General features: G+C 30.5%; 1 protein-coding gene across 3 annotated transcripts in view; it reads right to left on the reverse strand.

Annotated features, from left to right (window-relative positions):
- Positions 1-26,862, reverse strand: part of LOC103575940 (leupaxin) — a 62,978-nt gene that overhangs the window by 21,719 nt on the left and 14,397 nt on the right. For all 3 annotated transcript variants that reach the window (XM_014443559.2, XM_014443558.2, XM_014443560.2), the window contains exon 2: positions 411-574. In XM_014443559.2, the coding sequence (XP_014299045.1) occupies positions 411-574 (164 nt within the window). The remainder of the gene's footprint in view (positions 1-410; positions 575-26,862) is intronic.

Here is a 26,862-nt window from a genome sequence, read left to right on the forward strand (position 1 = left end):
ACCGTCATTAAATTTTCAGTCACAAATTTGGGCTTGGTCATGAATTTTGTCAGTCTTAACCAGCTAGATGATTAGATGCAATCTTTTTTACAAATGATTGAAAAATTAATTTTTCCCTTCGTATTCTTACCTCGTGGTATTTAAAGAAAATGGCGGTTTTAAAATTTGAATTTGTGTAAAAGTTAGAAAGGCGTTTGTAAGATGTCGCCACAATTGTGACGGTCCGTCATTTTATGAACGGTCCGCTAACGGTCTTGTGACCATGACGTGACGGTCAAAAAATGACCTAACGGTCAGCTTCACATCACTAGATAGCTCATCACAAACATTACAATGTTAAAAAAATAAAAAATTATAATGATATTCATACTACATAGTACAATAATAATTAAAAAAATTTGTTCATTTACCGATTGAGGAGGTAGCGGTGACGTTCGATTATCATAAGATCGGTAGATATTTGATGCATGAGTCCTACTACCATTCAATGATCCATATCCTGGTGTTGTTTTATTGTTTAAATGATGGTTTCCATCAGACGATACTGTATTTTGTAAATCAGCTAATAAAGCATCTGAAAAAATAAGTTCATCATGAAATAAGTTATACTGATAAATAATAGATATTTTTCATACTTATATACAAAGATAGGGATTCGGATAGGATTGAGGGGACGTCACGAGTCTAAGGTTATGGCGTATTCTTAATGAGATGTATCGATCAGTATTTTGTAATAGCAACAGGAGTAAAATAGAAATATATAATAAGGATGACAGGGAACTCCTCCCGAAGGAGACGAACCTATCACTCTAGTGACCTCAAATTTAGGGCGCCACTGGAAGTATCTATCTTGATCTCCCAGTACCGAAAATGACTAGTTTTAAAAGCTGGATCGTGGAATAAAAGTTATTTGTTGCAATTTCCAAGAACCCTGTTGAATTGAATAAATGAGCTAGGTAATAGGAAATTATGATCTCATCATTCATACTTCCACTTTTCTTCATTTATTTAATGACAAAATGATTTATAAATCAGACACACTCTTCCACACTATTTAATTACCAAATACAAAATAGTTTTATATATATATATATATATATATATATATATATATATATATATATATATATATATATATATATATAAAAGGAGAACGTCGTCGTAATTTCGCCGAGGTATACAATTTAAAAAAAATGACTTGCAATTGATATCAATCAGAAGTTAAACGAAATTTGTTGAATTAATTTTAGCCTATAAAATTTGAAAATTCGAATTATAAAATTGACATGAAGATTTTACTGAAATTTATTTTACAAATTTCGTTCGGCTTCCAATTGATATCAACTGCAAGTAATTTTTTTTTAAATCTATATCTTAGCGAAATTACGACTACGTTTTCCCTTCCTTAATTCTTTTTTAATTAATTAATATAATTTTGATACGGTTATGAGACTTAAAACCATTAAAATATTTAAAAAAGTGAGGGGCGCTGTCTGAGCTCCAGGGATGGCCTGAAGAGTCAACTACAGTCGAGTCTCGTTATGAACCCGCATAAAGGGGTGTAGGGGAATATAATTCTAAGAATTTGTGTACCCCCACTCTGTCAGCGCAGGCGACAGTCGTGAGTTGAACTTCCCCTACTTTTTTAGCGTGTGAGTGTGTACGTGATTGTTTCCAGTATCTCGTTATGAGTCCGTTTGACTTGAGTGTTATGTTTCTTATATGTAAATAGGACTAATATGATAAATAAACTCTTAATTTCTTTTCATGAATATACGGTCTCATATCGAGACTCTGAAATTAATTTTTTTTTCACGTTGTGAAGGGGGAAGGTCTTCCGTGGAAATCCTGGTTCACGGACTCATAACGAGCGGACTCATAACGAGACTCGACTGTATTTTTCAAATTTTTTTTTTAGCCCGCCCCGACCAGCAAAACTTCGGCTTTGCAAAAGTCGGGCGGGCCGCCCCCTTCCCCACCTTTGTCCGTATTTCCGTACTTTCGGTTGGAGATCAAGAAAAATAGTATACAACCCACGGCCAAAATGTTGGATACCCTGACACATGGAATATAGAAGCCTCGGCTTCGTCTCGGCTCCTATATCCCATGCGCCAGGAAATCCAACTTTCTGGCCTTGAGTTGTAATGTACTATTTTTTTTAATTTTTCGTGAACGGTTTCTCTTGAACGAATGAACCGATTTTGATAGTCGAGGTGGCATTTGACGCAGCTTATAAAGTTTTAGAGCTGATTAGATTTTGGAATCAATCCATCGAACGAATTAAAAGTTATTCAAAAAAAACATTTTTGAAAAAATTTTATTTTTGAAATATCTCCGAACGTATTCTACCGATTAAGCTCAAATTTTCAGCGCTTATAGTATTTAACAAGCCGCGTCGAATGACTCCTCGACGATCAAAATCGGTTCATCTGTTCAAAAACAGAATATTCACATACATACGTACGTACGTAGATACATACATACACTCGGACATTATCTTGAATTTAGTCAGAATAGTTTCCTAGAACCTCAAAACGTCGACATCTGTTAGAATTTCGATTTTCGCAAATCGGGGTGAAAATAATAACTTCTCGAAATTTTTGAAAATCATTGATTTTCTTAGCGAGAAGTTCAAAATTCATGTCTTACTCATTAATTGATCGTATAGCATAAGATTGTATACTTTTTTCTGAGAAATGGAACGCTCTACAAAAATGGTTTCTTACATTTTTATCGTAAATCGCACCATTTAAAAAATATTGAAGATTGAAGTTTGACGTTTGATTATTTTAAACCGAATTTGGTCTTGGCTTATGAATTTTCTAACTCATGAACAAATAAGGATTATGAAATGGACAATGCATATTTTTGTTGGAAATTAAATGCTTTACAACAATGGTCTCTTATGCTTACAAGGAAGGTAGGTGTCCCAAGTGTCCCTCTCCGATTTCGATGAGACTGAAATATGTTATTCTCCGTCTAAATCTAAGGAATACGTATTTTTTTTTAGCTGCGGAAAAACATACTAACTTGCAGTTTGAATAATCAAATGGGACCAACGGCATTATTTTCGGTTTGAAAAATAATGAAAAGTGCTATTGGTGTTATAGTAAAAAAAAATTAATAGAACATAAATTATACGGGTTAAAATTCATTAAGCTTTTATTTAAAAAAAACTATCCAATGGATTTCAACGAAACAAACGGCGATCGGAAGAGAAAAACAAAGTAGAAGATATGTCTTTTTGGGTTTTTCCGAAAAATCAAGTTTAGGAGATAAACAACCTTTTTGGAGCTTAAACTTTAAGGTGTGGTTTCACCTCCTAGATGTTTTTCCGCAGCTAAAAAAAGTACGTGTTCCTTAGATTTCGACGGAAAATAAGATATCTCAGTCTCTTCGAAATCGGAGAGGGACACAGGATACCATTTTTGTTAGTCGATTAAATGGAGCCTTTACAAGATATTCGTCATCAAATGCATACCGATCTTAACAGTTTTCCATACCTACATCGGAAATTTTCAATTTAATTTATAAGTTTTGAGGAAATTTATACAAACTCAAATTTTTATCAACAGAGAAATATTTCAAACTATATTTCAAGTTTTTTTTCAAGACGTAAGTATGTTTGGCTATATAGAAAAGAAGAATTCGTGCTTCATTTATTACTTAGAGTCAATTATTTATCAATTCCGAAAAAATTTGTAATAAAATAAAAAATTGCAATTTATTTGTAATTACAACTTGTTAAAGAACATTAAAAAAATTACTTTACTTGCGTCAAGAAATATTTTTGCACGACTCATGATGCTTTGCATCATGAGTCGTGCTTTACGATCGAAAAATTTATAATTACAGCGTATAAAAGTCAAATAGTCGTGTAAAAATTCATAATTTATGTTTTTTAGGGATTGATGAATAATTTACTCTAAGCGATAATTCATGCACAATTTATTTTTTTCAATATAGCCAAACTTACATCGAAACTAAAATTTGTATAAATTTCCTCAAAACTCATAAATTAAATTGAAAATTTCTGAATTAGCTATGGAAAACTGTTAAGATTGGTATGCATTAAAGTTTGATGATGAATATCTTTTAAACGCTTAATTCAATGGACTAAGCATAAGAGATCATTGTTGTAGAGCATTCGATTTCCTACTAAAATATGCATTGCCCATTTCATAATCCTTATTTGTTCATGAGTTAGAAAATTCAGAAGCAAAGGATAAGTTTGTCTTAAAATAATCAAACTTCAATCTTTAATATTTTTTAAATGGTGAGATTTACGATAAAAATGTAAGAAATCTTTTTTGCAGGGCGTTTAATTTTTCATGATAAAGTATACAATGCTTTACTGTAGATCAGTCAATAAGTAAGATATGAATTTTTTTCTAGTGGACTGAGGAAAAAATCAAAAACTGTAATGCGGAGGACCTTCCTATTGAAATTAAGAACTCATTTTTGGTGAGTTTTCTAGAGGTGTTTAGCAAGCAATTTTTCCGTAAAGAGAGTAAAAAAAATAGTCGATTTTTTTGGCACACCCTAATATTTATATTTAATTTGATTTACAATTTCATGTATGTTTACTACTTCTATCACTTTTGTAAAGGATATACCCTATACATAGCCAGATTCAAATAGGATATCTGCCCTTGCGGCTGTTTCGAATCGCACTTGGGGGATCGTGTTGGTATTAAATAAAAATAATTCAGTTAAGTTTTTAGCTCTTTATCTCAAAAAGTATTCGAGTTTTTCAAAAAAAAAAAAACCTTTTTTGTCGATTTTATTTTTTTTATTTTTAGTAAAATTAAAAATTAATGAATGGTGTTTTTTTTTCCTAATCCTCAAGAGTAAAAGACATGAAAATCACTTTCGTAATGATTCCTTAACGAAAAGTCAATTTTCGGTGGAAGAAATATATAATTGAAATCTTTTTTTTAACTACTTTTTGAAAAGTGTCACTCACCGAATTTTGTCAGGAAATGTCTTTCATACTCCTCTATATTCAGGAACTTTTTTTAATTTTTTGAAAAGGTGAAATTATATGAAAAAATTAAAAAGTAATGGCGGCGACTTCTACCTCCGATGCCACTCGATGATGACCTGACAGCATGGCTGCCCGAGCGAAAATACCCAAAGCGATTCAAACAAAGCATGCTCATAACTGAACATAGCTAAAACCATAAATTCTTAATAGTAGTTACTATATTTATATTGTGATGATAATTTTATCGAATTGGGCTTGCTAACTATAGAAGTATGAGCTGAATAAGAAATAGTTAAATTTACTACTAAATAGTCACCTTAACTATACTTTTCTGTTACTGTTAACTAATATCATTATCAATTAACAAAGCTGCAGTTGATAGTGGAGGTCTCATTCAACTATGTTTTTTATAGTTCAGAAAACCATTTTTTTCTCTCAGTGTATGACAATACAGTATTAACTTTACTATATACTTGGATAGTAATAAGATGTCATGATCAATAAGTTTAATTAGTTTTGCTCTCTATAACTAATGACGTGGTTGTATTTGAAACGACGAAAACAGCACCACACGTAGTGACAACGCATTATTTTTTATCGCTCAAGAGCGATGAAATAGGTGCTAATAGAAAAAGTATAATTGAAGTTATTTTAGTAAAAAAAACGAAAAGAAATTAATAATTAAATAGTTTGAATACAAATTTTTATATTTTTAAAAGACTTGATTTATAAAAAATCTTAATTTTATATTTCTCGCAAATTAAACTGTCGTAGCAGGACTTGAAAAAAATAATATATCTTACAGGTGGACTCAGAAGCGAACATAAAAATCGTGATCATATTATTCATTTTAAGGTTTATGTTACATTGACATGAGGACTGGTATGGTTTTCGCTTACTTGCCTACGACTCGTAGAGACTACCACACTCGTTGTCATGTAAATACATCACTAACCTTACGCTCATATCGCGACAACACGATTGTCAAGTTATTCGGTTCTTCATCCACATATAGCATGGGCTACGTTAGTATATAAAAGTCCCACACAGAGAAAAAGGTTGACTTGGCCCAAGATAATTTTTGCCTTCATTTTTTTATTCTTAGGCTGAGTAAATGGGTTTTTTTAATCCGAGAATATTTTCTTCGACTAATATTATATAAATATTGTATCAAGAATAATTAAATTTCAATTCAAGTTAAATAATCTTAGTTTGAAAATATTTTTTTTAAGTCCAATTTATTTTGTTTCTAATCAAGTAAAAAAAACTATCAAAACAAGATACTTTTCTGTCTTGGTTGGTGAGTATAGTAAATTGTCACAATATATATCAACATTTCAAACCAAGAACTTTTTTTGCGTGGCAGAAGAACATTTACTCCCAGTTAGAGAAAACTACATTATCGACTCAAGACAGCGGTCTATTAGAATGAGAAAATTTTAATTTTGATTTAACTAAATTATAATCTTAACTTAATAAAATAACTTTTCTTGAATCATGCAAATATTTACTTAACGGAAGACATAAAATTCTCCCATTGATGATTTTTCTTCTTGACTTAAAAAAAAACGTAGTCTCGATTCAAGAAAATAAATGACTCTACTTAAAAAAATATATCGTCCTGTATTTTTGAGTGAATTTAACCTAGTATAAATATTAAATGCAGTGAAGCAGGAAATTACATGTGTATATTTAGAATATCACAATACGGCGGTAGAGGGGATAAAAAATAAACATGCTCAATTAATGGTTTATGAACAACTTGAGAAAAATAAATTGGTTTGCTCATGGTAGGAATCGAACCCAGACCGATTGGGCATCACGCGAGAGCTTTATAAGTTATGCTATCCGATCATTCCCTGAACATTCGTTTACTTTACCCATATGCAGTAAGCACACTGTACAATGTAGTCTACACCGTCTACACTACCGTCACTTTAGTATAGTGCAGTTAGCTTTCCCAAGAGAATTTTTGCGTTGAGCCGTGAGCGCAGTTGCTGTTGGTTCAAACGTTCACGCTTACTCGCCGCAACACAACAAAATACTTAAACCAAGATATTTCTTACCATTGAGTCGAGTTCTTTTAATTCTTGACTCGAGTCACAAATCATCTCGATTTAAAGTAAATTATTCTTCAAGAAAGAATACTTTACTTTTCGGACAATTGAGTATATATCGAGGCAAAATATTTATTTTTCTCACTTTAAAAAAATATTTCTTACTTCAAGAAACATATATTATATTGGTTGAATAAAAAAAAATCTTATGCCAAGATGACCAAATTTAAGAAAATTTTGTTCTTGAACAAAAGACAATTTTCGTTTTCATTCAAAATTGCAAAAAATATTCTTGCGGCAAGAAAAAATTTCTTGCGCCAAGATATATTTTTTTTCTGTGCAAATTTGTTTGTTTGTTTGTTTTTTTTTTTTTTTTAATTTTACTCACTCATATGTTGCTCCCATAGCTTATGTTTTGTAATTGTTGCCAAACGATTAGAACTGATAGAAAAAATTGGCGACATTGGCCTTGAAGGATTCATGTTATTGACTTTTTTCAATTCAATATTTTTAAACTAGAACGTTAATTAAATTTAAGAAAAATCATAAGCAATTATCATTATAAACGTTAAAAATATTATAAACGTTAGCAAAGTTCTTTGTGAGCAAATGATTATATAAAAAAAAGTTTTTTCTTATTATTGTACTATGATTCAATCGGACAAGCGCATAAACTAGTAATAACGCGCTGAATTACTATACGTATAGCGGAGATTATATTAAGTCGATGCCAAAAATAAATCACAAAGTAGATCAAAAATTTAGTACATATAAAGTTTTTTTCATTTCCAATTATATTAATTTTAACTTTTTTCATTCTATCAACAATGAAAAAAGTTTGAAAAATATAAATAAAATTAACAAAAAATAAATAAAATATTTTAATTCCTAAAATAAATATTAAGTTAACAAAAATTTAACTTTTATTTTTATTAAATGAAATTGATAAATTGATTTCTTTATTTATGAACATGTGCCACAAGTTTGAATATTTACTGTTACCACGTGATAAAAAGACACCAAAGGCACTTAATATGTCTGGTAAGACTCAATAAGGAAAACTAAATTTACAAAAAGCTGATATTAAATCAAAACGCGTGCTTGAGTACACGTATGTTAAGCTCTTGTCTCACTTACTGAACTTACTTACATTTAGTGTGTAGCCAAAGAAATATAATCTTGGCCAAGGTGTACCGTGCACCTTCTTTCTCACTTCATATAAACAAAAATACAACTTTCCATCTTGCTTTAAAGAGATCAAAACTAAAAATACATTTCTGACCAACAAACAAAATTTAACTACTTCCTTCTATATTTTCCTGGTATAAAAATTTCAAATATTTATGATTAATTCAAACAATTAAGCAATCAATAATAGTATAATATTAAACCTTATTTGATACGAATGGGAGAATAATTTTAATCAACTTAATAGGTACTAAAGGTTAAATATAAAAGTAGTAGTGTCAACGATAGTGAGAACGTTAAGATATCAAACCAACAGAAAGGTTGTTATAACAAAAGTGTGGGTGTATGGTATATGTGGTAGGGGAAGTATTCCCAACTAGTTCTCCAAACCTCATATGGACCCAGATCTCGAACAAACATATGATCAAGGATTAATCTATTCTATCTTTAATTTAATGCAAAAACTACGACAGTCATAATAAATAAATTAAAAAATATCTGTGCTTATGGAAAATAAGTTAATTTTGCGATGGAAATAAAAAAAAAATAGACAAATGGGGGAAATTAAATAAATACAAAAATTTCTGTCTGTCGTGAATATTTAAAAAGTGAAAAACTGAAAAACGATTGGTTCTGTGAGCCAGCCCCGAAACTTCCCGCCGTTTTCAAGCTCCTTGAGCTCGAAAACATTAATGTCAATACATTTTTGAGCTCTTCAAGCTCTTGAGCTCTTCGAAAATAGTAATGTCGCAGCTTCCATTGTAATAATTCAAGTAATAAACAATAACAAAAAAAAATAATGAAGTAAATTGTTATTTTTTTAATTTTTAATCACCAATATCTTTTGAAATGATTAACCGATTTTGACGTTTAAGGTGACATTCAACGCAGTTTTTAAACTTCTAACTTTAAAGAATAAATTGTCACCAATTAGTTCAATTAATTAGTCTTTATTAGGAAAAAACACTTTTTCGAAATTCATCTAAAAAATTATTTTTTTTGCACTGATGAACCGATTTTGATGGTTAAGGTGGTATTGGACGCGGGTATCATACACTACCGATTATGCTCAATTTATTATGAATTGTTGGAATTGAGAAACCGCTTCAAACGCCACCTCAAAAAGGCAAATCGGTTCATTCATTCAAAAGTTATAGAATATTTAGTGTCACGGCTGCTACATTCAAAAATTTTTAATTTTTTTTCTCTCTCTTCCAAAATAAGTACACACTAAAACCTCCTGTACGTAAACCTTTTTATGTATAACGCCAACTTACTGACGCCAGAAGTCGTACCGGACAAATATACCTACCTGAGCGTTGTCAACGCTTTACAATTAAGTCGTATTGTACTAATGGACCACGCGTATTTTATATCTTCTCTTTCTGGAAATTTCATCATTTTTACTTAATGTACTTTTGAAATTTATGTATCCGTTCCCATTTAACTAATCTAAGCATAGAAGCGGTGATATTCTTTGATTTTTCATCTTAAAATTATAGACCACCTAACTCATGCGCACCTGCATGTGATTCTTGGAAATTAGAGAAAGCTAATGGAAATCTCCAAATTTATGGTTTCCTACACGAGCATGCTCAGCGACAGAGTGACGCCAGGTCATCAGCCTACTTTAATAGTCAAAATCTGTTTCCCAGGGATCACACGTGTGCATGGGCCTAGAACTTTCGGGCGAGTCCGAGTCCTCTCGTATGGGAAACTGGTTACCACCACTTTTCATATGCGAGGATCATATAAAAAGACCATGGACTTTAGCTCATTAGTTCTTTTGGGCATCAAACTCTGAACCTTACCGAACTCCGGACACTTGACGGTGTTCGTGGCTAGAGGATTGATATCCCGATTGAGCATTCGGTCACGTGAGCCCAGATCATTGGATCGGTCCTTGATCGTCGTAAGCACTCGTATAATCGGTATATTATTTTCTACTAGCTTCAGAAGCATAATCAACGCGATATTAGCGTATAGCATCCGATCACGTGAGCCCAGATCGTACGATTGGTCCTTGATCGTTGTAAGTCGTGAACTAATATCAACCGTTTAGCACCGGTACAGCATTGATTATCTTCATCTTATTATAAACCATTTAATTTCATTCATTTTATTATTTTTATATTGAAATATACCACGAGAAACGTGGAGAATCAAAGAATATTTTACCGCGATAAATGCGAAGATTTTAAAGAATATTTTACCGCGATAAATGCGAAGATTTTAAAGAATATTTTACCGCGAAAAGGCGAAGATTTTGAATAATATTTAGAAATATTTTTTTTTTCCGCGAAAAATACGCGAAGATTTTATAAATTTATATTACCGCGAAGACGCGAAGAATTTGAATACATTGAAATTATTTTACCGCGAAAAGCGCGAAGACTTTCATTTTAATTTAACCTACTGAGATTTAAAAACGCATAACCATTGAAGCTTCTACAACAAGGTAGACTAAATAAATAAATAATTCGATAAATTTAAAATCACATCAATTGACCGCGAGAACGCGTCGTGAATAAGTGTCCTGTGTAACTGCTGACAGTCTTGACACCTCACCAAAACCTGTTTAGGGTAAGTTTTTGAATATTGTAACCATTGTTTGGTATTTTTTTATTTTTATATACTCTGAAATAATTGTAACCCATATGCATGAAACATTTGCTTTTATATTTACTATTCTTAATATTGCCATTTGTAACCCCTTTTGTATTTTGAGAATATTGAGTCATTTAATAAATAAATACTCGTTAACATAAAACATTTGAAAAACATTATTTATTAGACAATTTTACTTTAACAACGAGATAATAGCTTCACGAGGCTTTTCGGCAACCCACCTTCCTTTATCCCTTATTTTACTACCTGTCTAGCCGCTCAGACCGATAGTTCACAGTAGGGGGTACACAATATTACGTTTACCGCTCGACGTTTGATTGTGAAATTAGATCAGTCACATAATAAATTGGAAATCGTTTTGGGTTTTATCAATATTGTCTTCAACAATATTGTGTGGGCGCGAATTAAATATAAAATAGAATAAACTGAGCATTTGGTCACGTGAGCCCAGGTCATAGGATCGGTCCTTGATCAATGTAAGTACCTTTTTATTCACTATACTTTATACGAATATCGTACCTACGCCCATCACGATCTCCAATCGTGACAATTTTGGTGTCAGAAGTGGGATACCGCTGATCATTTTATTGTTAAATTCAAAATTGTCTTATATTTGAAAAAAAAAATATATAAATATTTTGAGAAAAACTTTTTCATACAAGATAATTATCTTTTGAAAAAGATTTATACAATTATAACTTCGAAATTTTATAGAAGACTTAAATTTTCTTATATTTTAATAAAGATCAAATCACTACAATTTGAAAAAAAAAAAAATTTATAAATAAATAAATAAAAATAAATCAACAAATCAAATTCTTTCAAATATGAATTTGACATAAATTGTTTTAGAAAAAAAAAAGAGAAAAGAAAAAAATAAAGATCATTTGAAATGGCTGAGGAAATCCGTAACCTCACCATTCATCAGAATATAACTGATGCAATTTTAATTACTATGGGAGAAACAATGCTGCTACATCGGGCATTGCTTCAGGTACCTCCCTTCGATGGCAAAAATATGCCACTAAAATCATTTTTAGAAGACGTCCAAAACGGTCTAGACGTCATACCTGCAGAGCTTTCAGCCTCTTTTCTTAAAAAGGTCATTTCTAAACTTAAAAATTTAGCTCGTGATGCTGTATCAGATAAAATTATAAATACTTTTGAAGAATTAAAAACCATTTTAACAGAATATTTTTCTTGTCAGAAATCATATCCACAATATTGCGCTGACATACAATCTGTTAGATTACGTCAGGGAGAATCAGTTCTTAGTTATTATAATAGAATTAAAGTTCTTGTAGCAAACGCCTCCTCAATTTTAGAGGATTATTTCAATGATCCTGCCGAAGTTACCGGTATGAAAAAATTATTAAACGGGTTAGCTCTAGAGTCATTCAAACGCGGGCTACCGAACAAGTTAATCTACGGGGTTTCTGTTGAAGACCCTCAAACATTAGAAGACGCGTATAGGATAGCGTTACGAATAGAAGAAGATTTAAAATGCAGTACTGCTCGAAATTTTAACTACCTGAGGCTCACTCAAGCCGAAGGAAAAGAACAGAGCATACCTGCTCGCACATCTCATATTTTTAGCTCTCAAGATGAGGAGCAAAGAAGGACAGTACCTTTTAAGATCAACAGGGACGCAATGTCGCAACCAATTTTTAATGACAGAAATAAATTTAATCCTAATGGAGATTACTATAGATATCGTGATAGATCAAACCATTATAATAAAAACAATCATGATAAAAATAATTACGATAAAAGCTATTATGACAGAAATAATTATTATAAAAATAACTATGATAGAAATAATTATAACAGACACGATTATGGTAGGAACAGTTCTCCGGGAAGGTATTATCCACAGTATCCTCCACAACCAATGCCTTATTTCTATTATCCTCCGGGATACTTTCCACCACATTTTTCTAACTTCTATCATAATATTTACATCCATGACGATCTACCTGATTCAAATTATGATTCATACTCTAGTTTTACTAATGAAAGAGATTATTATGAGTTTCAGGATAACATCCAGCCTAATGTAACTTCAAGTTATACGGATAATCAAAAGTCGTACCCTCGTATTGAAAAATTTTCACGACTCACTACAGTTCAAGGAAACCATCCTATCGTTACTTTTCATGCACCCGAATTTAAGAACGGCAGTGCTCGGTTCATTATCGATACCGGTACCGATGTAAATTTAATAAAACGATCGGCACTAAAATCTAATTGCATAATAGCTGCGCATGAAGCTATAATACTAACTGAAATAACATTTAATAAATTAATTACTGAAGGATCTACGAATATCTCTCTCTTTTCAAATCGTGAACAATTTCAAGTCCTCAACAACGATAAATTGCGTATAACAACTGACGGAGTCATCGGAATGGATTTCTTCCAAAATAAAATCGCGAAAATTTCTTTTAAAGACTACAAATTAACTATTGGTTCACAATCGTTTGACTTTGAAAATTTCCATGATAATTCGGAAAAACCTATCGAACTAACAACCCAAAATACTGACAATCGAAACGAATTTTCAAATACTAATTCAGAAGTTCAAAATCCAGCCAGTCAAATTACGGGTTTGCATGAAACTAACTTTTTAACAAACGACACACATCATAAAACAAACAAAGATATCAACACAGAAAATACGAAAACCTACTCTACACTACATAACGAATTAGAAGCTAAGATATTATCAGTCGCTTCACACTCAATACCGAGAGACAAGGAAATAAACCTTAAAGGAACCAACATTCAAGTATTACACCAGCCACGGGTTAACACTAAGAACCCCGCCGTTAGGAGTACTGTAAAAATATCTGCATTACAACCTTCGGTTAGACTAAAAGAAGATAATGTACCATTAAGTCAACCTCTACCTGAGTCAAGGAAACAACTCAAGGAAGCTCAAATAAACACACCTACTAGTTCAGTACTCTATACCAACAAGGATGAATTCAACGTAGCTCTTAATTTAAATATTTTAATTGTCCAAACCACAAGTAAGCCAAGAACAATATCTAATATGTTACAACCTCAATCGATAAAGGAAGACTTCAATTACAAATTGATAAAATCAATTACGGAGAAGAAACACCCAACGATACACTCATTTAAGCTGTTTAAAGAAAACCAAAAATTTGACAATTATCCTGTTCAAGATTTTGCAAAACTTTATCGTACACTCGAACGATACCTCAATCTACAATACCATTCTCGTGATTTTGATTTCAAGATCATTGTAAATCTTTCAATGTTTAAATTACAACCGGGCACCATATTGCCTTCTCTACTTAATGCTAAAAAGAAGCCATCGTATTGTTTACACCTCAAGACCATTATACAAAGTCCAGAACCACCCCATAACGTATCGTCACTTACTGAAGGTAAAATTTTACTTTCGAAGACCGATTCATTACCTTTAGAAGCCAGACCACTACCTGCAGTGAGTTTACCACCAAAAGAGATGTTTACCTCAGGTGAGGAGGCCCTCGGCTTGTCTACTGTTTTAAAATCGTCATGGGATAACCGGAAGGCATCTTCCATTCTTCCTATCATACCATCTTCAAACCAAGAGACAGGATCCTTAAACTCAAATATCCAAGCTGGGAATCTACACAACAATGTTGGACGTAACTATCAACTACTTACGCTCATCTTACTCAACATACTCCATCTACAAGGAACAATAAATCTATTAGCTTTATATAATTATCCATCATCGAACTCAGGAGATTTTAAAATTAAAAACCACGATATACCATTCATGGAACTACGTAATAGTCCGATAATACAATGTCTAGCTTGAGATACTAGATTTCTGAGTGTTAAAAATTGTAAACGCAAACGTTTCGTTAAAATTTTCATTCATCAACTTTTCCTTGTTTTTTTTTTATCCTTTGATTTTTGTTATAAACACTCAGAAATACTAGTAAATTATTAAATATGTTGGAGGAACACAAAATTACCTTTAAGAGGAAAAAGAGAAGATACAAATTTTGTTTTGTTCCAACATATATTTTGTTTTTGAGTGAATTAGGAATAAAAAAAAAAAAAATTGAAACTGTTTATTCAAAATAACTCATCGAAATAATATTTGTGATGACTTACAAGTTTTGCAATTATCTCGATAAAAATTTCAGTCTTAAGAATTAAACAAGAATACTAGAGTACAGGTAAATTTAACACCTAAGTTCGTTGACCCCTAGAAATTTTTACCTACCTTATCTACCTACACCCCATCCTATCTCCTCCAAAGTACATAAAAAAAAAAAAAAAAAAAAAAAAAAAAAACACTTATAAAGAAAATTTGAAATAGAAGAAAATATATACTAACATCAATTTAGTCGTCTCTAGAAACTAAATAAAACCACTATTTGAAGACCATCTACATGAAAATGATGAATAACATCAGCGATAAATCATCTATCTACAAAAACCAAAACGAATCAGAAACAGTACGAGCATCGAGAACGTTGATTGTTGCATAGAATAATAACCATCAAACTGTACTACCAATTTACCAGATGTCCACGATCTTTCACTGAAGACTTCATTTGGAGACTCAGAACAACACAATTTGTGACGTACAAAATGGAATCATCAATAAAGTTCTTCAACCACCGACGTCTGTTCACCAACATAATAACGTTACCAATCATCTTGAGTACGAGTACATCAACGAATTACGATGCATAATAGTTGCAACATTTGAGAATCCACCATACCAAAATTATTGTGAAGAGACATCACGACAATTTGAGATGAGTAAATTTTAAGCGATGTTCTTTACTATCCTCTTATCCAGACCTTTTCATAAATACGAACGTGAAATAACAAAACAAAAAAAAAATTTTTGAATTAAGCTTGATTTAAGTCACTATTTAAGCAAATAATTGCATAAATTGTAAATCATCGGGACGATGATTATTTTTAGGTGGGGAGGTGTCACGGCTGCTACATTCAAAAATTTTTAATTTTTTTTCTCTCTCTTCCAAAATAAGTACACACTAAAACCTCCTGTACGTAAACCTTTTTATGTATAACGCCAACTTACTGACGCCAGAAGTCGTACCGGACAAATATACCTACCTGAGCGTTGTCAACGCTTTACAATTAAGTCGTATTGTACTAATGGACCACGCGTATTTTATATCTTCTCTTTCTGGAAATTTCATCATTTTTACTTAATGTACTTTTGAAATTTATGTATCCGTTCCCATTTAACTAATCTAAGCATAGAAGCGGTGATATTCTTTGATTTTTCATCTTAAAATTATAGACCACCTAACTCATGCGCACCTGCATGTGATTCTTGGAAATTAGAGAAAGCTAATGGAAATCTCCAAATTTATGGTTTCCTACACGAGCATGCTCAGCGACAGAGTGACGCCAGGTCATCAGCCTACTTTAATAGTCAAAATCTGTTTCCCAGGGATCACACGTGTGCATGGGCCTAGAACTTTCGGGCGAGTCCGAGTCCTCTCGTATGGGAAACTGGTTACCACCACTTTTCATATGCGAGGATCATATAAAAAGACCATGGACTTTAGCTCATTAGTTCTTTTGGGCATCAAACTCTGAACCTTACCGAACTCCGGACACTTGACGGTGTTCGTGGCTAGAGGATTGATATCCCGATTGAGCATTCGGTCACGTGAGCCCAGATCATTGGATCGGTCCTTGATCGTCGTAAGCACTCGTATAATCGGTATATTATTTTCTACTAGCTTCAGAAGCATAATCAACGCGATATTAGCGTATAGCATCCGATCACGTGAGCCCAGATCGTACGATTGGTCCTTGATCGTTGTAAGTCGTGAACTAATATCAACCGTTTAGCACCGGTACAGCATTGATTATCTTCATCTTATTATAAACCATTTAATTTCATTCATTTTATTATTTTTATATTGAAATATACCACGAGAAACGTGGAGAATCAAAGAATATTTTACCGCGATAAATGCGAAGATTTTAAAGAATATTTTACCGCGATAAATGCGAAGATTTTAAAGAATATTTTACCGCGAAAAGGCGAAGATTTTGAATAATATTTAGAAATATTTTTTTTTTCCGCGAAAAATACGCGAAGATTTTATAAATTTATATTACCGCGAAGACGCGAAGAATTTGAATACATTGAAATTATTTTACCGCGAAAAGCGCGAAGACTTTCATTTTAATTTAACCTACTGAGATTTAAAAACGCATAACCATTGAAGCTTCTACAACAAGGTAGACTAAATAAATAAATAATTCGATAAATTTAAAATCACATCAATTGACCGCGAGAACGCGTCGTGAATAAGTGTCCTGTGTAACTGCTGACAGTCTTGACACCTCACCAAAACCTGTTTAGGGTAAGTTTTTGAATATTGTAACCATTGTTTGGTATTTTTTTATTTTTATATACTCTGAAATAATTGTAACCCATATGCATGAAACATTTGCTTTTATATTTACTATTCTTAATATTGCCATTTGTAACCCCTTTTGTATTTTGAGAATATTGAGTCATTTAATAAATAAATACTCGTTAACATAAAACATTTGAAAAACATTATTTATTAGACAATTTTACTTTAACAACGAGATAATAGCTTCACGAGGCTTTTCGGCAACCCACCTTCCTTTATCCCTTATTTTACTACCTGTCTAGCCGCTCAGACCGATAGTTCACAGTAGGGGGTACACAATATTACGTTTACCGCTCGACGTTTGATTGTGAAATTAGATCAGTCACATAATAAATTGGAAATCGTTTTGGGTTTTATCAATATTGTCTTCAACAATATTGTGTGGGCGCGAATTAAATATAAAATAGAATAAACTGAGCATTTGGTCACGTGAGCCCAGGTCATAGGATCGGTCCTTGATCAATGTAAGTACCTTTTTATTCACTATACTTTATACGAATATCGTACCTACGCCCATCACGATCTCCAATCGTGACATTAGATACATGTGTACGTACATATGTACGTACACTTGGGCATCAATTTGAAAATAGTCAGAAGATTATACGACATTGAGCTAATTTTTCAGGATTTCTTTAGATCCCAATGCCAGAATACGAATTATAAATTTTCAAATTATCTGAAAATCGAACTATTACGAAAATTGAAAGGGTTTTTCAGGGCTTTTTAAGGATGTAATAAAGCAACTTTCCTGAAATTTTCAAACCATTTGAAGTACAAAGAAAACATTTAAGCTATTTAAGAATACCGATTTTCCGAAAATCGATCAACTTTTAGAGGGCATATTTCGAAGTGTAATTATTAAATACTTAGAACTTTTTGTTAATTCAAAAACTTTGATTTAAGGCAAATTAATTAAGGAAAATGAGCCCATACAGAATCTTTGATTCAAAATTTAGTCAAAAGAGCAGCAATTTAAAAATTATTCAAATGTTATGAAATTAACACATCATGATGATTTAACTACAGTTAAAATTTTCTCTCAAAAGAGTGCATGCGATTTAAGTCTTAATATCATATTTTTCGAAAAATAGAAATAAACTTTTCCAAATCGCTATTTTTTTATTTTCAAAAATTATCCTTAAAAACCAAATTTGCTTCGATTAAGCTTAAACTTCGAGACACTCTATTTTTAAGACCTACTTTTATTTGCAAAATCACGAGCCAAATCGATGATTCAAGTGCGGAAAGTTTTCTTGAAAAACAATCGGAGAGAGAGAGAGAGAGAGAGAGTGAGAGAAAACATTTTTGAACCAAGGGAATTTATAGAGTTTACTCAACTAATAAAAATTTGTCAAACTCTGACGAATATATTATTATATTAATCAGATTTATTAGTACCTGCATTATAATCTTAAGCTGATCCAAACAATCCTATGCCTACATATAAATTTTAAACTCTATTAAAAAAATTCTTTATTTCAAAGACATGATATCAGTATCCAAACATAACAAACTAACCTTTTTTTATGGCTTTATGGTCTTATTTGTTAAAATGGGCTAACTTTTATAGCAGGAGTAGCTCTGTTAACGTTTATCTAACACTTCTTCTTCACAATAAAAATCATAACTGACGATTTCAATATAGGAATCTTATAATTTTATTATTCATTATTATAACATAAATATCATTGAAAGATAAAATAGCGTATTCAGGGTTTTTTCTTTCTTCATAAAACCACATCCATAACTTATACTAACACTACTAGCAATAAAAACCACGTCCGGTCCGATGATCAAAATATCCTTAAATCGGCAAAAATTTTAGATAAAGAGCACATCATGGAACATTCTCAAAAATAGTAAAAAAAAATCGAAAGTGCGTTACTTAAAAGCTCATTAATTTTAGTAAGAGAATATCAGCATACGTCACTAAATTTTTAAAATCAACTGTTCTTTATTTTTGGTGATCAAATTTTTTTTTTATTAAATTACGACCATACCAATGCTACTTCAGTACTCTTGAAAGCGTGCACTGATAGAAGGATTTGTTTAGGAGTAATAAATTGATTTATTAAATTTTTCTCAACTGACTTTTTTGGATTTAACAAATATTTTGTAATTATTAACAATATTTATTATAATGAAATAAGTAACTTCTTTATTATTAAGAAATATTTTTAATGCTAACAAAGCCTTATTAACATAAAAGAAATATTTGTTAGCACCAAACAAGGCTTGTTAATATTTAATAAATATTTCTTAGACGAATTTGTCGGTAGAGGGCTACACACGAGCCTGTAGTGGTGTACAAGTATTAAAAAAGCTATATGTGTGTGTCGTTGCGACGTCATATTTTTTACTCCGTTCTAGCTTGCATTGTTGGTTAAACGTAACCTACAACTGAAGCTCTCATATACTTAAATAATATTTATATCAGAAGTTTTTTGTAAATTGTCATCCATATTATAACTATGAAAATATGGAAGCCTTGTTAATTTTATTCAGTTCAATTTTAATCAAATATAAAACCATTAAAAACACATGTACTATCAAACGGATTTTATGTTATTTCTCAGCGTAGTTTAATATAAGAAATTTTAATTTGTTTATTCTAGTTATAGTGTTAATTACTATGAAATTGTATTTTGAAATTAAAAGAACAGAAAATTTTATACGATGGTTGTTTTAGTTATTTTTGTTTATAAATACAAATATTAATGAATGTGTGTAGCTGCATGCAAAAACATATATAGATATATATTCTTGAACTGTGTGATTTTATGAATTAAATTTTAATAAATAAGTTAATAGATAATTTCTTGAATATAAAAAAAAAAATTTGTTCAAATAATAAAAAATATATTAAATATAAAATATTTATTTATTAATTATTAAAAAGTGATTCATTAAATGTTAAAAAGTGATTTATTAAATACTAATAAATCATTTTTTAAATGGAAAGAAATCGTTTATTAAATATTAACAAATCGTTTATTAGATGCTAAGAAATATTTATTAAATACAAAAAATTGATGTTTAAGAAATGATTTGTTAAATATTAATAAATATTTCTTAAATAAAGCTCCGTTAAGAAATAAATTGTTAAATATTAACAAATCTTTTTTAATACTAAGAAATCCTTCTATCAGTGTGAACAAGAAAAAAAAATCTGGGCGTCGGTTGACCCTGCGGGCCAGCCCCAAAACTTCCCGCTGTTTTCGACCTCAAAGAGCTCGAAAACATTAGTGTAGATATATTTTCGAGCTCTTCGAGCTCGGAAATGCTATCACATGCAATTGTTTTTTTACAATCTTTTCAAGCTCTAACAAGTTACCTGTTATGCTGAAGTTTGAAAATTTAAGAATCGAAAATCATCAATGAAGCGGTTTTTAAAATTTAGTTCCTGATTTTGTTCAGTAAAATAAGTGTATTGAGGCAGAAATCAATGTCGGGGATCAAAATCAAGATTTAAGTAAGTTTTGACTCATGTAAGAAACAATAAAATATGAAATATCCGATAAAAATATTAAAAACTACGTTTTGTCGATTTTTTTGTTGATAATATGATTTAAACTAAAAACCAAGTTCGATGACATTATGTGATCGAAAGAAACCATAAAAATGGTGAGTTGGTATGATATCAGGCACATTTTAGTAAGTTATATTATGATTTATCCGGAAAAAATAACATAAAATGTTATTTTTTTAAATTTTTAACGCCAATATCTTTTGAACTAATCAATCGATTTTGATAGTTGACGGGGCAATCGGCGCGTTTTATTGAGTACTAGAGCTGATTATATTTTGAAGTCGATCGTATAAGTCGTTTTTGAGAAATTGATAAAAAACTAAAAAAACAATTTTTTTTTTTTCGTAATTCGCCAATATTTTTGAGTCTATTCCATCAAATAATCTGAAATTTTCAGGAAAGTTTAAGGCCAAAAAGCTCTTTCGATTGCCACCTCAACCATCCAAATCGATTCATTAGTTCAAAAGTTACACACACACACACACACACACACACACACACACACACACACACACACACACACACACACACACACACACACACACACACACACACACACACACACACACACTCGGACATCATTTTGAAAATAGTCAGAAGATTATACGACATTGAGCTAATTTTTCAGGATTTCTTTAGATCCCAATGCCAGAATACGAATTATAAATTTTCAAATTATCTGAAAATCGAACTATTACGAAAATTGAAAGGGTTTTTCAGGGCTTTTTAAGGATGTAATAAAGCAACTTTCCTGAAATTTTCAAACCATTTGAAGTACAAAGAAAACATTTAAGCTATTTAAGAATACCGATTTTCCGAAAATCGATCAACTTTTAGAGGGCATATTTCGAAGTGTAATTATTAAATACTTAGAACTTTTTGTTAATTCAAAAACTTTGATTTAAGGCAAATTAATTAAGGAAAATGAGCCCATACAGAATCTTTGATTCAAAATTTAGTCAAAAGAGCAGCAATTTAAAAATTATTCAAATGTTATGAAATTAACACATCATGATGATTTAACTACAGTTAAAATTTTCTCTCAAAAGAGTGCATGCGATTTAAGTCTTAATATCATATTTTTCGAAAAATAGAAATAAACTTTTCCAAATCGCTATTTTTTTATTTTCAAAAATTATCCTTAAAAACCAAATTTGCTTCGATTAAGCTTAAACTTCGAGACACTCTATTTTTAAGACCTACTTTTATTTGCAAAATCACGAGCCAAATCGATGATTCAAGTGCGGAAAGTTTTCTTGAAAAACAATCGGAGAGAGAGAGAGAGAGAGAGAGTGAGAGAAAACATTTTTGAACCAAGGGAATTTATAGAGTTTACTCAACTAATAAAAATTTGTCAAACTCTGACGAATATATTATTATATTAATCAGATTTATTAGTACCTGCATTATAATCTTAAGCTGATCCAAACAATCCTATGCCTACATATAAATTTTAAACTCTATTAAAAAAATTCTTTATTTCAAAGACATGATATCAGTATCCAAACATAACAAACTAACCTTTTTTTATGGCTTTATGGTCTTATTTGTTAAAATGGGCTAACTTTTATAGCAGGAGTAGCTCTGTTAACGTTTATCTAACACTTCTTCTTCACAATAAAAATCATAACTGACGATTTCAATATAGGAATCTTATAATTTTATTATTCATTATTATAACATAAATATCATTGAAAGATAAAATAGCGTATTCAGGGTTTTTTCTTTCTTCATAAAACCACATCCATAACTTATACTAACACTACTAGCAATAAAAACCACGTCCGGTCCGATGATCAAAATATCCTTAAATCGGCAAAAATTTTAGATAAAGAGCACATCATGGAACATTCTCAAAAATAGTAAAAAAAAATCGAAAGTGCGTTACTTAAAAGCTCATTAATTTTAGTAAGAGAATATCAGCATACGTCACTAAATTTTTAAAATCAACTGTTCTTTATTTTTGGTGATCAAATTTTTTTTTTATTAAATTACGACCATACCAATGCTACTTCAGTACTCTTGAAAGCGTGCACTGATAGAAGGATTTGTTTAGGAGTAATAAATTGATTTATTAAATTTTTCTCAACTGACTTTTTTGGATTTAACAAATATTTTGTAATTATTAACAATATTTATTATAATGAAATAAGTAACTTCTTTATTATTAAGAAATATTTTTAATGCTAACAAAGCCTTATTAACATAAAAGAAATATTTGTTAGCACCAAACAAGGCTTGTTAATATTTAATAAATATTTCTTAGACGAATTTGTCGGTAGAGGGCTACACACGAGCCTGTAGTGGTGTACAAGTATTAAAAAAGCTATATGTGTGTGTCGTTGCGACGTCATATTTTTTACTCCGTTCTAGCTTGCATTGTTGGTTAAACGTAACCTACAACTGAAGCTCTCATATACTTAAATAATATTTATATCAGAAGTTTTTTGTAAATTGTCATCCATATTATAACTATGAAAATATGGAAGCCTTGTTAATTTTATTCAGTTCAATTTTAATCAAATATAAAACCATTAAAAACACATGTACTATCAAACGGATTTTATGTTATTTCTCAGCGTAGTTTAATATAAGAAATTTTAATTTGTTTATTCTAGTTATAGTGTTAATTACTATGAAATTGTATTTTGAAATTAAAAGAACAGAAAATTTTATACGATGGTTGTTTTAGTTATTTTTGTTTATAAATACAAATATTAATGAATGTGTGTAGCTGCATGCAAAAACATATATAGATATATATTCTTGAACTGTGTGATTTTATGAATTAAATTTTAATAAATAAGTTAATAGATAATTTCTTGAATATAAAAAAAAAAATTTGTTCAAATAATAAAAAATATATTAAATATAAAATATTTATTTATTAATTATTAAAAAGTGATTCATTAAATGTTAAAAAGTGATTTATTAAATACTAATAAATCATTTTTTAAATGGAAAGAAATCGTTTATTAAATATTAACAAATCGTTTATTAGATGCTAAGAAATATTTATTAAATACAAAAAATTGATGTTTAAGAAATGATTTGTTAAATATTAATAAATATTTCTTAAATAAAGCTCCGTTAAGAAATAAATTGTTAAATATTAACAAATCTTTTTTAATACTAAGAAATCCTTCTATCAGTGTGAACAAGAAAAAAAAATCTGGGCGTCGGTTGACCCTGCGGGCCAGCCCCAAAACTTCCCGCTGTTTTCGACCTCAAAGAGCTCGAAAACATTAGTGTAGATATATTTTCGAGCTCTTCGAGCTCGGAAATGCTATCACATGCAATTGTTTTTTTACAATCTTTTCAAGCTCTAACAAGTTACCTGTTATGCTGAAGTTTGAAAATTTAAGAATCGAAAATCATCAATGAAGCGGTTTTTAAAATTTAGTTCCTGATTTTGTTCAGTAAAATAAGTGTATTGAGGCAGAAATCAATGTCGGGGATCAAAATCAAGATTTAAGTAAGTTTTGACTCATGTAAGAAACAATAAAATATGAAATATCCGATAAAAATATTAAAAACTACGTTTTGTCGATTTTTTTGTTGATAATATGATTTAAACTAAAAACCAAGTTCGATGACATTATGTGATCGAAAGAAACCATAAAAATGGTGAGTTGGTATGATATCAGGCACATTTTAGTAAGTTATATTATGATTTATCCGGAAAAAATAACATAAAATGTTATTTTTTTAAATTTTTAACGCCAATATCTTTTGAACTAATCAATCGATTTTGATAGTTGACGGGGCAATCGGCGCGTTTTATTGAGTACTAGAGCTGATTATATTTTGAAGTCGATCGTATAAGTCGTTTTTGAGAAATTGATAAAAAACTAAAAAAACAATTTTTTTTTTTTCGTAATTCGCCAATATTTTTGAGTCTATTCCATCAAATAATCTGAAATTTTCAGGAAAGTTTAAGGCCAAAAAGCTCTTTCGATTGCCACCTCAACCATCCAAATCGATTCATTAGTTCAAAAGTTACACACACACACACACACACACACACACACACACACACACACACACACACACACACACACACACACACACACACACACACACACACACACACACACTCGGACATCATTTTGAAAATAGTCAGAAGATTATACGACATTGAGCTAATTTTTCAGGATTTCTTTAGATCCCAATGCCAGAATACGAATTATAAATTTTCAAATTATCTGAAAATCGAACTATTACGAAAATTGAAAGGGTTTTTCAGGGCTTTTTAAGGATGTAATAAAGCAACTTTCCTGAAATTTTCAAACCATTTGAAGTACAAAGAAAACATTTAAGCTATTTAAGAATACCGATTTTCCGAAAATCGATCAACTTTTAGAGGGCATATTTCGAAGTGTAATTATTAAATACTTAGAACTTTTTGTTAATTCAAAAACTTTGATTTAAGGCAAATTAATTAAGGAAAATGAGCCCATACAGAATCTTTGATTCAAAATTTAGTCAAAAGAGCAGCAATTTAAAAATTATTCAAATGTTATGAAATTAACACATCATGATGATTTAACTACAGTTAAAATTTTCTCTCAAAAGAGTGCATGCGATTTAAGTCTTAATATCATATTTTTCGAAAAATAGAAATAAACTTTTCCAAATCGCTATTTTTTTATTTTCAAAAATTATCCTTAAAAACCAAATTTGCTTCGATTAAGCTTAAACTTCGAGACACTCTATTTTTAAGACCTACTTTTATTTGCAAAATCACGAGCCAAATCGATGATTCAAGTGCGGAAAGTTTTCTTGAAAAACAATCGGAGAGAGAGAGAGAGAGAGAGAGTGAGAGAAAACATTTTTGAACCAAGGGAATTTATAGAGTTTACTCAACTAATAAAAATTTGTCAAACTCTGACGAATATATTATTATATTAATCAGATTTATTAGTACCTGCATTATAATCTTAAGCTGATCCAAACAATCCTATGCCTACATATAAATTTTAAACTCTATTAAAAAAATTCTTTATTTCAAAGACATGATATCAGTATCCAAACATAACAAACTAACCTTTTTTTATGGCTTTATGGTCTTATTTGTTAAAATGGGCTAACTTTTATAGCAGGAGTAGCTCTGTTAACGTTTATCTAACACTTCTTCTTCACAATAAAAATCATAACTGACGATTTCAATATAGGAATCTTATAATTTTATTATTCATTATTATAACATAAATATCATTGAAAGATAAAATAGCGTATTCAGGGTTTTTTCTTTCTTCATAAAACCACATCCATAACTTATACTAACACTACTAGCAATAAAAACCACGTCCGGTCCGATGATCAAAATATCCTTAAATCGGCAAAAATTTTAGATAAAGAGCACATCATGGAACATTCTCAAAAATAGTAAAAAAAAATCGAAAGTGCGTTACTTAAAAGCTCATTAATTTTAGTAAGAGAATATCAGCATACGTCACTAAATTTTTAAAATCAACTGTTCTTTATTTTTGGTGATCAAATTTTTTTTTTATTAAATTACGACCATACCAATGCTACTTCAGTACTCTTGAAAGCGTGCACTGATAGAAGGATTTGTTTAGGAGTAATAAATTGATTTATTAAATTTTTCTCAACTGACTTTTTTGGATTTAACAAATATTTTGTAATTATTAACAATATTTATTATAATGAAATAAGTAACTTCTTTATTATTAAGAAATATTTTTAATGCTAACAAAGCCTTATTAACATAAAAGAAATATTTGTTAGCACCAAACAAGGCTTGTTAATATTTAATAAATATTTCTTAGACGAATTTGTCGGTAGAGGGCTACACACGAGCCTGTAGTGGTGTACAAGTATTAAAAAAGCTATATGTGTGTGTCGTTGCGACGTCATATTTTTTACTCCGTTCTAGCTTGCATTGTTGGTTAAACGTAACCTACAACTGAAGCTCTCATATACTTAAATAATATTTATATCAGAAGTTTTTTGTAAATTGTCATCCATATTATAACTATGAAAATATGGAAGCCTTGT

This window comes from Microplitis demolitor, chromosome 5, assembly GCF_026212275.2.
Source record: "Microplitis demolitor isolate Queensland-Clemson2020A chromosome 5, iyMicDemo2.1a, whole genome shotgun sequence".
In the NCBI taxonomy this organism is placed as follows: Eukaryota; Metazoa; Arthropoda; class Insecta; order Hymenoptera; family Braconidae; genus Microplitis; species Microplitis demolitor.